The sequence below is a fragment of the Pinus tabuliformis genome, chromosome 4_2, assembly GCF_031772625.1.
Source record: "Pinus tabuliformis cultivar Carrire ecotype Pingquan chromosome 4_2, CPIR1, whole genome shotgun sequence".
Taxonomy (NCBI): Eukaryota; Viridiplantae; Streptophyta; class Pinopsida; order Pinales; family Pinaceae; genus Pinus; species Pinus tabuliformis.
The window spans coordinates 457,305,830-457,318,753 of NC_142304.1; the positions used below are offsets into that span (position 1 = coordinate 457,305,830).

The 12,924-nt window shown below is 34.4% G+C and overlaps 1 protein-coding gene across 1 annotated transcript; it reads left to right on the plus strand.

The window, feature by feature from the left end:
• The first annotated feature begins 3,519 nt into the window (after positions 1 to 3,519).
• LOC149169935 (uncharacterized) lies at positions 3,520 to 12,449 on the plus strand. The gene is made up of 4 exons (XM_089427195.1): positions 3,520 to 3,599; positions 5,326 to 5,398; positions 11,874 to 11,929; positions 12,324 to 12,449. The coding sequence occupies exons 1-4, from the start codon at positions 3,520 to 3,522 to the stop codon at positions 12,427 to 12,429; spliced, it is 315 nt and encodes a 104-aa protein (XP_089283321.1). The 3' UTR covers positions 12,430 to 12,449.
• The last annotated feature ends 475 nt before the right edge of the window (positions 12,450 to 12,924 follow it).

Below are 12,924 nucleotides of genomic sequence, written 5' to 3' on the forward strand. Positions count from 1 at the left end.
AAGATGGAATCAAGAAGTAAAGAAGTTGAATAAGTCATACAGTTTGGTCAAGATAGAGGTAAAGACAAAGTTGTCTGAAGAAATTAACAAATTTCTTTCAAGTTATTCTCAAAAAAATGGTACTCTCCCACACCTTAATGGGGGTAGCACATGCATAACTCTCCTACACCTTTGAGTGGGGAGAGTAAATTATTTAAACCGATTTGTTAGTGGTAAATCGAAAACCACCACATTATTCAAATCAAGCATATAGGTTAATGGTAATCTAAAAACCACCGCATTATTGAAAATAGATTGGGTAGTGGTCATCCAAAAACCACCACCTTATCCAAAGAAGATTGGCTAGTGGTCATCCACAAGACACCACATTATTCAAAGTAGATTGGTTAATGGTAAACCATAAACCACTAGTTTCTATGGAAGATGATTAGTGGTCAACCAAGAAAGCCACCACTTAAAGAATCCAAAGCCCTTGCTTGGATCCTTTCAAGAATGAACTATTGAAAAACTTCTCACCTTGCACCTGACAGGGGTGGACATCAAATATAAGTTTCGAGGTCTTATTAGCATTTAGTCTTCAATTGGGAATTCATGCATAGTAACTGGTCTCAATATTAAATCATTTCAACTATTCAACTAAAATATTTGGACATAACAATTATTCACTTCTTCGATATTCAAATATTGGTAGTTTTCAGGGATATCTTCATTGAAACTTAGTTCAATAGTTTTCGAGATTGAAGATAACACATGTTATTGGTACAATTATTTGAACTTGTGATTTTTTTTGGGGGCAGGAGATGTTAGACTGTGAGTTCCTAAATAATCACAAAATCTGAGAATACAACTGTCATGACTTGTAAATCTTATCTTGATGAGATGTCGTGATGATCCACTAATAAGTTGTGAGTGTGATCTAGATCTAGACCTAAAATATCCTGAATGGTAATTGATGTATTATAAAGTTAAATGTTGAAATCAATATAATAGAATAGATGGCTTCAAGCCTTTTCTGCTAGTTTTCTTGTCTTGTTTCACTCTCGCAGATTCTTGACATAAAACTTAGCAAAAGCTCAAAATCTTACTTGCACTTGCATAAGGACATTTTAAAGATATCCACCAATAATATAATAGATAAATAAAATTCAATAATTCAAATAAATTAATAATATAATTTTCTTATAAAAAGAAAAAAATATTTTAACTTCCAGAAAACTAAAAATTAGTATATGAAACAACATAATAAATAGAGTCAAACAATTAATCAATAGAAAGTGAATTATTTATCCACTACTAATCCTAGTCCTAATAAAACCAACTATAAATCCATTACTAAACCTAATCCTAATAAAATCAACTATAAATAAAAAACGTAAAACAAACTATTTAGAAATATTTAATTTACATCTATTTTCTTCATTCATCCCAAAATTATACTTTAAAAACGCATTGAAAAATTCTCATAACCATACTTATTGGCACAAACACAAATTAAAATAAAACCCCAAACAAACTCATTTTGGTTTTTGGTTTGAAATAAGTTCGTCGGAATGAACCTTTATACCCAAAGGAGTTATTCAAGTTGTGAGGGAAAAGAGAGAAATGTCGATGCTAGCTGCGATTTCCATTTCATTCGCGAAGATGGGGCAGTCTCTTTCTTATGCAGACTGGAACTTTACTTGGTAATCCCATGTCCGAACTCAATGATTTTCGCCATTCCTTCTTTTAAATATTACCAGTAATCATATAATGAGCAGTGGCCACCTATGCCACTGCCCAAACGCTTGAAGGGTATTATTACACTATCAAAAATTTTCTTCATAATCTTTCCAATGCTGAGGTGGATTGTTGAGTAAAAGGTTTTTTACAGAGGTCTTTGAAGCATATTAGCAACTCATGGATAGTGAAGCCATGTTTTTCTGCCTACTTTCCCTTTTTTCCCTTTGTTTTTTTTAAGCCATTTCTATTCGAGAATTAAGAAAATTATAGTTCTACTGTGATATTGCACCTTACAATTCTAACCATATTACCAAGTCATGGATAGTGAAACCATGTTTTTCTGCCTACTTTCGCTTTTTGCACTTTGTTTTTTTTCGAAGCCATTTCTATTTGAGAATTAAAGAAATTACAGTTCCATTGTGCTATTGCACCTATATTACCAGAAACGAAAAATAGGAAACAAGATGAGAAACAGAGTTTTGAAATTTCACATTCAAGAAACGAGGAGAGAGAAAAAACAATAAAAATAAGAAAAAAATAAATTTTAACTCTTCAAATAAAGTAAAGTTCAACCTAAAGTGTGATTACACTCAATTTTATATAAAACTATAAATTAGAACCAACTTTTTGTAAATAAAATCTAAAACCTAATTAGAATACATAATCTACCACTTATAAAATACTAAATAAAATTTAAAAATACATCATTTCAAAATAAAGTTAACCACTTTTAACATGATCCAAATAATAAACTATAGGATAATATTATAATATTTGTTTGTTTTGGCAATAGCATTCTCCATGTTTTTCAATGTCCAAATAATAAGCCATCTGAAAATATTTGATTTTTCTCACAATAAGATGTTGTTGCCCACTAAGTCATTTGAAACAAAATACAGGGTAAAACAACACATCGTGTTGGATGATCAGTTGAAGAATGGAATAAAAAGCTTAATTGTATAAACTGCCTTATTTAGACACTCTATACACAGAATTATAGATTATGTATTCCAAATAATTCACTATGTCCAGCATTGACCCATGGTGACTAGAACGACCATAGAAAATGATGTTTCCCATACCGTCCCGTTTCTAGCTCGTTTTCTCCAAGAACGATTGCTTCTGTTGCATTTTTGGCATAGTAGGGCCTCAAAGAACAAGGTTCCCAGGTCCTATTTGTGGAGTAGGGCCTCAAAGAACAAAGTTCCCAAGTCTTATCTATAAAATCAAAGTGTTCCCGAGGGCCCTATCTATCTATATATCTGGTTTTAATTAAAAAAACATAAAAATTTAATTATATTTTAATAATTATATTTTTTTATTAATTAAAATAAATTAATTATAAAACAAATTTATCAGACCAATAATAATTAATAAACAAATATAATCACCCGATGTTAATTTAATATACCTTAAGGAATAAAATCATTCTTAAATTCAATAATATCATCACCCCATTTCTTTCCTAAGAAATTTAAGAGGCCATGGTTGGATTATTATGTCAGGTATTGCATGTTTGTTATAAAGATAATTAACATATAATTATATAAAACAAATAACATTATTTAATGTTTATATAATTTATATTATAAACACTTTCCTTTACCCTGCCCTTTTACCTAGAGATTTGTATTTCATTGAGACCCAAGTGGGTTTCTTTTTCATGTTCTTGATCAGCGGAGGAGTTATTCAAATTGGTGTTCCCGAGGCCCTATGTATCTACATATCTGGTTTTTTTTTTTTTTTTTTTCATGTTCTCGATCACCGGAGGAGTTATTCAAGTTGTGAGGGCAGAGAGAAATGTCGACGATACCTGCGATTTCGGTTTCATTCGCGGAGATGGGGCAATCTCTTTCTAATGCAGATTGGAATTTTACTTGGTAATCTTATTTCCCAACTCAATGATTTTTGCCATTCCTTCTTTTAAACGTTACCAGTAATTATATAGCGGCCACCTATGCCACTGCCCAAACGCTTGAAGGCTATTAGCAAGTCATGGATAAATTAGAGTTCCACTGTGCTATTGCACTTACAATTCAGAGAGAGGCATTCTAGTACATCCTTTCATCTACAGTCCACAAGAACTTTTACTCTGCTAAAATTCAGCCTAAACAAAAACTGTCTACAAAAAATCCATACAAAGTCTTTGAAATAGGTCCTCTATCCTTCAGCTATACCATATGTTCACACATGTCTAAAGGCAAATAAAAGTCTGATTTTTTTTCACAATTCTGAAACTTTCAGGACTATTTTGCACTTTGTCACGATCAAACATTTTTTTCTTTGTTTTATAATTATTATTCGGAAGTGTTTAGAGAAACATACTGTGAAGTCTAGTGCTTTACCCCAAGTGCGAACTTCATTGGGATTAGGTGCCATAGCTATTCCACTCGAGTCACCAAGTAAATGCATCTGGCCTCATCACTTCGAGACTCATGCCATCAAGCAAACAATGGCAAGAATGAAGCCCTGGTGGATGGCTTAATACTCTGTGAACGTCAAACTGCATTTTCAATAACAGTCACCAGTCTGTTAGTGATTTTTCTCATTTCTCCTAGTCCATCGATTTAACATGTCTAGTCCAAAATGTCGATGACAATACTTTTCATTTTCAGTTTGAACTTTGAATGGTTCTCTATACTTTCAAGGCAGCCATGATGTTACTGGAGAAAATCCACTCAAAACACGCCACATCAAATTCTATCCGTCAGAATGCTTAACTGTATAGTGTTCTTTTCATGATAATGAAAATTGTTCTCTCTCTCTACCCGCACTAGGCCAGATTCCCTCGACAGCAGAACTTGTGTCTGTTGTTTTCTGAACTACTGTGAGTGCATGGGCCAGTTGTCTGTAATTATTGTTTTTAGACTGTCAGTGGTTAAGGTTGTCTTTGCAGCTCAACTTTTTTTAATTATATAAAATGCCCTGTATACACAATACACAATGATACATATGTTGATCATCTTAATAGTTAAAGGAAACATTTTACGCAAAACATTTAATTATCCCATTCAATTGACTTCTGTGGTCTGACATTACAGTTAGCACCAGACGTGTTTTTTCATTAGATAAACTGTCACACTAGGCAATAAAGCTTACTGCTAATACATTTGGTCTTTTACTTATCCAATTTTAAAAGCATAAATATGAGCCTTTGATTTGCTTTCTAGTTTTTTTAATGAAAAGGATCATCATACTTAGGCTGCTTTGATTTGTATTTATCCTGATTTACCATATCACTTCTATTTTATGAGAATGTTTCTATCTACCCCTGCTTTATTTTTCTCGAGCAATAGGCTGAAAAGTTAACACCATTCGACAAGATTATATTTACCTTTTTTGTTGCTTTTATCTTCAAGATTTTGATAATATTATCTTGGATATCTCTAGTCTATGTTTGGAATAAGCCTTTGGTAAAAACAATATAAGTCCTCAAGGAAAGATCACTATGTTGTTGGCAGTTTGATTCAATGAATTACCTTAAATGGCCATTTGCAAGTGCAATGTCATTTTAGGTTTTAGGGCTAGGAATGCAGCCTTAGTCATATCTATGGCAAACTATCGATGTGATTGAATATGATGAAATATTGCCTTTTTGACATGCAGCAATTTGCAAGTGGAATATGCTTCAGACGAGAATGCGTCCAGGGTTTATACAGCACTTTCCGTTGACAAAGAGGTAAGTCATGACTACAGGCACCATTTATGCCCCGTAATTTGATTTTGTTTGTGATGATGTATAATCAGGTTATTGGACAATGGAAATTATTGTCGTCACTCTGAAATGTTTTTCATCTAAAGAAAAATATCTCCCACTAGTTAAAACTTAAAACAAGGGATTTTTATTCATGGGAATTCCAGACTTCACCTTTTTCCTAGATCTGTTTTGGAACTTTTGCCGAGTCAATTCACTGAAATCATTGTAAAAGGTGAAATTGTTAAATGTTTTGCAATTTATGTAGGTTGATAAATTTAAGGGTGAAGTCTGGAATGGGAACTTTTGCAAAGTCGATTACTGAAATCAATGTACAGGGAAAAATTGTTAAATATATTTGCAATTAGTGTAGGTTGATATATATAAAGTGTTATGGTCTTTTTCACCGTTATAACTTATTATGTTTTCAAATTTCCATAAAAGAAGTCTATTAGGTTTATAAGCTAAGTTTACAATTCCGGTTGCATACATTTTGCCAAACATAGCTCCAACAATTTCTTAGAAGTGTAACTTACATTGCAATGTATTTCAGATCAGTTTGTTAGTTACAAATCTCTTATTGTTGTGCAATTCTTGAAGTCCTTTTATTCTTATGTTCTTGTTGCATGTCTTCAAGATTTAGATATGATTGGATTCTACCATATGTTTGAACAATTAGATAAATAAAATTTGAAGTTTACGAAGTTCAACACTTCTCGATTTTCCTTAATAATTGTTTTCTTTAGTATTGCCTATCAGTATTTTTCTTGACAATGAATTCCATGAGACATTTCATTGCCAAGTTTATTTTCCTTATTTCATTTGATGTAAACTACTGTTTCATCAGTACTTTATAATTTGGCTCAAGTAGAAGGGATAGTTAACAAGAAATATATGATCTTCTAGTTTTGATTTACCTTTGTAGATAGATGCAAGTATGCTAGAGCCACTTTTAGAATCAAAAGTAGAGGAAAATATTATGCCAATGTCATGTGTTAATTTCTTTATATTAAATGATTAAAAAAATTACACCTTAAGAAATTTGATCCCTCTAGGTGTTTAGATCTAGTTTTAAGATGGATCTGTGCTGGTTTAATTTTTTGGATGTTGTCATGTACATATGTAAAATGAAATGAAATGATATTTTAATGTCCACGAGACTAGAAATAGTCTATGGGACCACCAGTTCCCTGTTCTTTCGCCTTTTACAATTCAATCCTTTTCTTATTCAAATTGATGATGAGCTGGCCCAACATTCTAACAATCCCCTCGTTGAAAATACAATGCCAAGAAATTGATGCTAACATATTCCTATAACTTTCTCTGATGTCTTTGAATGCATCACATTCCAAATTGAAATGTTTTTCCAATTCTGCTGCCCCAAACATGCAAAATGTACACATCCATTCTTCCCAAGCTTCTTTAGGCCTTTTCCACTATCTTGTTTCACACCAAAGAGTATGTGAGTTGGTTCTTAATTCAACAATAAGAACCTTTGCCCTCCATGGAATGCTAGACATGATGTACTCTTTTTGTTGGAGATCACACGTAGGGTTGAAATCCTCAACGTAGTACTTCTTCTTTCTACCCAACTCTTTTCCCCATATCCGTTTACGAAACTTCTCCATAAGAAAATTATTTAGCTCCTTGCTATTTGTGGGACAAACATTGAGGAAGATATTCCATTTTTGCATGCATGTGTAGTTTTGTCTCATCCATGTTTTCTCTCTTTCACTCATGTCTTCATCGAATATAACATTAGGCCATATACCTACTCCCATTTGTTCATTTTTTTTAGATATCTTATGAGCCGCACCATAGCAATTGCTTCGATGGGAGTTGCTCCTGTTTCACTCAACATTATCTCATAAGGTACCAAACTTTTTATTTTGAACTTACTCATGATCAAGCGTTTTTGGATTTTCTCAATTTGTTTCCATTTTGAGACGGGATTGCTGTTAGCCCACAATTCATACCCATATAGCATCACTGGACATACTAGGAGTCCAAAAAACCCTTTACTCATTTTCCAATCCCATAACTTTGCCTCACTTACTCATGATCAATCGTTTTTGGATTTTCTCAATTTGTTTCCATTTTGAGATGGGGGTGTTGTTAGCCCACAATTCATACCCATATAGTATCACTAGACATACTAGGAGTCCAAGAAACACTTTACTTGTTTTCCAATCCCATAACTCTGCCTCTCTACATCTATTTTGAAGAGCATATAATGCTTTCCACCCTCCTAAATTTCTCTTGTTTCTGCAGTCCTCCCAATTAAGTTTGTTGTTGAAATCAACACTGAGGTTCTTGTGCTCATTTACTTCTTGAAGAACGCTGCCTTCAAAGAAGAACATATGCTGGCTCTTCTTCCTTTTATTAGAGAAGATCATTATTTTGGTCTTGCTAGTATTGACTTGCATCCTCATTGCTCTACAATAATGCTCAAGGGCATATAAGCATCTACAATCCATGGGCCAATTTAGCAATCAATACAAGATCATCAGCATATAAAAGAATCTTTATCACAGACTCCCTCAACCTAACACCATCTCCACCTTGCACATTTAGCCACTCTTCTAGTTTATCAATATATAAACCAAAAATAGTAGGGGATAGAGGGCAACCTTGCTTGACTCCAATGTCACTTCTAAAGCTTTATGAAATACTCACTGAGGTTCTAATTTTGACTTTCACCTCTTCATAGAGTCTATGGACAACGACTCTATAATGCAAAGGAATTTCAAGTTTTTCCATTCTATGCCACAACTTATCTCTAGGGACTGTGTCAAATGCCTTTTTGAAGTCAACAAAGCAGCAAAATACTTCTTCCTTGTCCCCCCAAACCTTTTCAATAATGTGTCTCAATGTGATACCATGATCCACTGTAGAATGCTTCGGCCTAAAACCCGCTTGTCCTTTTGCCCTCTTTTCTTTTACTTTTGCCCACTTACTAATTTTATTTTCTACCATGCTGCTAAAAAGTTTTGCAAACAAAGGATTGATCATAATGGTTCTATAATTGGAAGGATTGTTAATGTCTCCACTTTTAAAAAGGAGTATTGCTAGGCTAGTTGTCCAGTCTCTTGGGAATCCTTGCTGAATTATGTTGTTGAATATTTACATTTCTATGGTTTGATGGTGGATGATCTGCTTGGGATGGTGGAGGAATCCAGGGTTTTGGGGAAAGCATTGGGTGTGCTCAACTCTACTTTTATAGCATTCCTTCCTAAGAAGTAAGATGCATTATCCTTTGATGATTTGAAGCCTATCTTTATGTGTAGCCTGGTATGCAAATTCATTTTTAAAATTATTGCCAACAGGCTGAAAGGAATTTTTATTTGGAGTTATAGCTGAAGAGCATTTTAGATTTCTTTTTAATAGACAAGTTCATGATGCTGTTGGAAGAGCCCAGCAAGGAATGCATTCAATTAAATCTAGAATCTTCCTGCTGCAGTGATGAAGTTAGACATTGCAAAAGCACATGACAAGGTAAATTGGTTATATCTTAGACAGTTATTGATCCAGCTGGGCATGAATTTGCAGATTGTGGAATGGATTACAGGCCTTAGCTTCCTTTGCAGTACTAACAAATGGCTCTCCCTTGGGTTTCTTTATTGCTTCTAGAGGACTTCAACAAGGATGTCCTTTAGCTCATTTTTTCTTTGTACTGGTAGCCAAAGGACTTAAACAAAGATGTTCTTTAGCTCCTTTTCTCTTTGTACTGGTGGCCAAAGATCAAAGTATGTTGATCAGAGAAGTTAGGAGAGTTGGAACCTTGAAAGGAGTACAAATTTCCAAGCATGTTTATCATATTTACTTTTTGTTGATGACATCGTGACCTTTGGCAAATGTTCTGTTTCTGAAATCAGAAAAATAAAAGAGATTCTGGATATTTTTTGCAAGGCCACAGGCATGGAGAATAATTTGAGAAGGTCATCAATGTTGTTTAATACTGTGGATGAAGAAGTAAAAACTTAAATGGTCTCCCTTCTCCCAATGAATACGTTGAACTTATCTGAAGGCATCAAATACCTAGGCTTCATCGTAAAGCTTAATATTCACAGGTGTGAATACTATGTATGGATGTACAATAAAATTTAAGTGAGTGTTTCCCTATGGTGTAATAGGTGGCTTCCCAGGGGTGGTAGAGGCTATTCTGGGAAGCATTCCCATGTGTTGGATGTCTATTGCTCACATATCAAAAGTTATCCTTAACAAGATTAGTGCTTCAGCTTCCCTTGGACTGGAAAGAGGGAGAAGAAAGAAATTCCTAGAGTAAAATGGACTAAAGTGGGAAACCTAAAAGAAGCTTGAGGTTGGAGGTTAAAAAATATTCATTGCTTTAGTCAGGCTCTTAGCAAAATTCTTTGGAGGCTTGTCTATAATGAGGAGCTGTGGGGTAAGGTTATGAAGTCTAAATATCTGAGCAGGCTGTCTTTTGTAGAATGGATTAGGAATGAAAGGAAGTCTTCAGAAGGAACTTTGGTAAGGGTCTTCCCTCTCATAGGAAAATGGGTAGCATGGAAACTTGGTAGGGAAAATAAGGAGAGAATAGGAGAAGACCCCTGGATTGCGTGTAAAGGTATTTCAGGATGTCTGAAGCCTTGTTAAATATTTTCATGCATAAGAGATTTTCTCTTTGGAGGATGCAGTAGTAAATGATGGAAGGAATATATGGGCCGAGTGCTAGAAGTTGGCAGAAGACTTGGCCTATGCAAGGGGAAAAATCAGAGGAATGGAAACTTTTTGTAAACATATTAGCAGCGAGTGCCATAAAACGTTCACATCAAGAAGACATTTCTCAAGCGGTCTAAAAGTCATGGATCTAGAGAGTATACGATAAAATTCGGGATATTCAGCTAAGATGGAAGAAAACCAAGATGGAGAAAGAGTTTTGTGGTGGCAGGTAGTGTGGAAGTTAGACTGCCCTTTAAATGCCAAAATTTTCCTCTGGTTAGCTCGACAACAAAATTCTGACATGGGGAAACTGTTAGAAAAGGAACATGCAGGGTCCAGGGAGATCCACTCTGTGTAAGGGCAATGTGGAAACTGTGGATCACTTGTTTGTTTCTTGTAATTTGTCTACAGTAGTATGGGTTGAAGTGCTTCAAATAAGTGAAAAAAACTAGTGGGAGCAGAGGACTTTGATGTATTGATTTTGTTCTTCGATTGGAGACATGTACGAAAAAGCTTTCAGGGATTTACCATGTTATATGTTTGGGGTATTTGGACCTCAAGGAACAAAATCATATTCCAAGGAGCAGAGTTCATTCCAACACAAATAGCTTATAAAATCAGGAGTGCATGTGACAGTAGTTGGAATCCATTAAAAGAAATTTTTGCCAGAACACAAAAAGAATATCTTACAAACTATGATCAGGCCTGGGGCTTTTTGATGGAGCCTACCAGGGTTGTCCAGGTGTGTGTGGGGCTCATGCTGTGTTGTTTCTCAATCAATCTCATTTTTTCAATCTGAAACTAGTTGCTTGAAATTATTTTTCACAGCATTTATTTTAAATTTATTTTTCATAACATTTATTTTAATTGTAAAGATTGTAGTAGTGAGCTATTTGTTATTTGCCATCAATTAATTAACAGAACCAAATAAACTGCATTAGCTAGAAGAATAATTTCTATTTTATTACAATTGTGGATTTTTCATAGGATGCTCTCACCCCATTCCCTTTCGAGGGGGGAAACCCACATGCACCTGTTTTGGGGAAACATGTTTACCAGTTTGGATAAACATTTTCCCCTACGTTTCCCCAAAAAGGGGATGTGGGGAAACATTTCCATAGCCATCCCCCATTCTAGGAGTGTGGGAAACATGGGGAGCATGCCCCAGCTTGGGGGAGGCCTCGTTTTGTAACATTGATAAACAGCCTTTGGGTTGACCCACTGGCTACCCCAGATCAATATTAAAAAAATCGGCATCAGGATAAAATTTGCAAAGGTTTGAAAAATGAAAAAATTGTAAAAATCGGCAAAATTAAATTAAAAAAAGTGATGGCAATATTTTAGATTTTATCACAATTTTTACGATTTTACCCTATTTTCCTGAGACTTAAAAATTGGTATTTTTTTCTGCAGATAAAATCGGCACTCATCACGATTTTTTCGTGATATTTTCAACACTGCCACGGACGTCCTTGTCTAGGTATTTTTGTTGAATGCTTTTTGATACATCATAAAACTGTGTATCTAAATTCTGCATGCAACTTTATAGTTTATTGTAATGAATCTTTGTTAGCATGAAACTGTGTTTCACAACATTTTGATGTTGCTCTTGCAACTTTAATAAATGGACTTAAGGCCTCTCTGCTATTTTTTTTGTGATTTCTTTGCTGGGAGTGTCCGATGATTTCATGTTTATATTTTCCTCATGATGGAGAAGAACTATTAAGTGCAAGTCAGTAAGATTCTTATTCCTAAACATATATTTTTCTCCCTGCAGTTACAACCTGACAAAGTGAAGAGGAATATGGTTTTGAATGGTCGGCAACTTTTGGTGTGAGTAAATCTCCCCTTTATCAGTTTTATGCAATGCATCTGCACCTAAAATGGTATTGCGGATATTGAAGTCTGGTTGCATCCAAGTCTGCAGCTAGTGACCTTGAGGATATTCTGAATGGGTCTACACTTGTAATGTGCATTTCTAGTAGGTATAGTGATTTAATGTGATTACAGCATGTTATCATCTCTAGTCTGTATATCAAGTGTAGGTGCTTGGACTGGTCTCAGTTCCTAAGATTTAATGTCATGCAGAATTAAAGAAGTAGCTTTAAGACTTGAAATACGTTTTATTGAAGGATTTGTATTTACATCTGCTATGTTAAGAAACATTATACTTTCTGCCAATTTAACTTTCAAAGAATTTAATTGCTGCTTGCATTTGTTACTTCAGTCAGTTTGCAGCAGTGGAAGCTAGATTTCTCCGTGCTTCTTTCAGTGCATTTGTGGATATCCTAGTGCTTGCGACTAGAACCATTGAACAATTTGGTTCCAATTAGAGACACTACATACTTGTCACATGATGAATTTGTTTGGCTTCTGAAGAATTCAGCACAATGAGTTAGAATGGAAGATTAGCAATGGAAACTATTTTATTTACAAATAAATGGTTCCAACTTATTACACCTTGTTCTTGTACGTTATGTTCTATTTATTATGGATTTAATGGACAACCGCAATAAGGGACAGCCGTAAACTGTATTTCTATAATGAGCATTTTTATAGAATTTTATTTTATCTATGCAAGGTACGCAGGAACTATCTGCTTCCTAGTGCTTTTTGTCAGTTCAAGATATTTGCATGCTTGGAACAATGGCCTTGATATATTTGAGGTTTTCACCATTTATTTCATTTTTGTCATGTATGTAAAGTAAATACATCTCAATTCCATATGACAGTGAAGGAAGGCAAATTATTCAGATAAGATAATTAAAGCAAATAGTGCAATCCAATTACAGATATTCAATCTCTTTCCTGCAAAATTAACTGTCTTT

Coding starts and splice junctions, on each gene's coding strand:
- LOC149169935 (XM_089427195.1), top strand. CDS start 3,520: ATGTCGACGATACCTGCGATTTCGGTTTCATTCGCGGAGATGGGGCAA. Junction 5,399..11,873: donor CACTTTCCGTTGACAAAGAG/GTAAGTCATGAC, acceptor TTCTCCCTGCAG/TTACAACCTGACAAAGTGAA. Junction 11,930..12,323: donor AATGGTCGGCAACTTTTGGT/GTGAGTAAATCT, acceptor TTGTTACTTCAG/TCAGTTTGCAGCAGTGGAAG.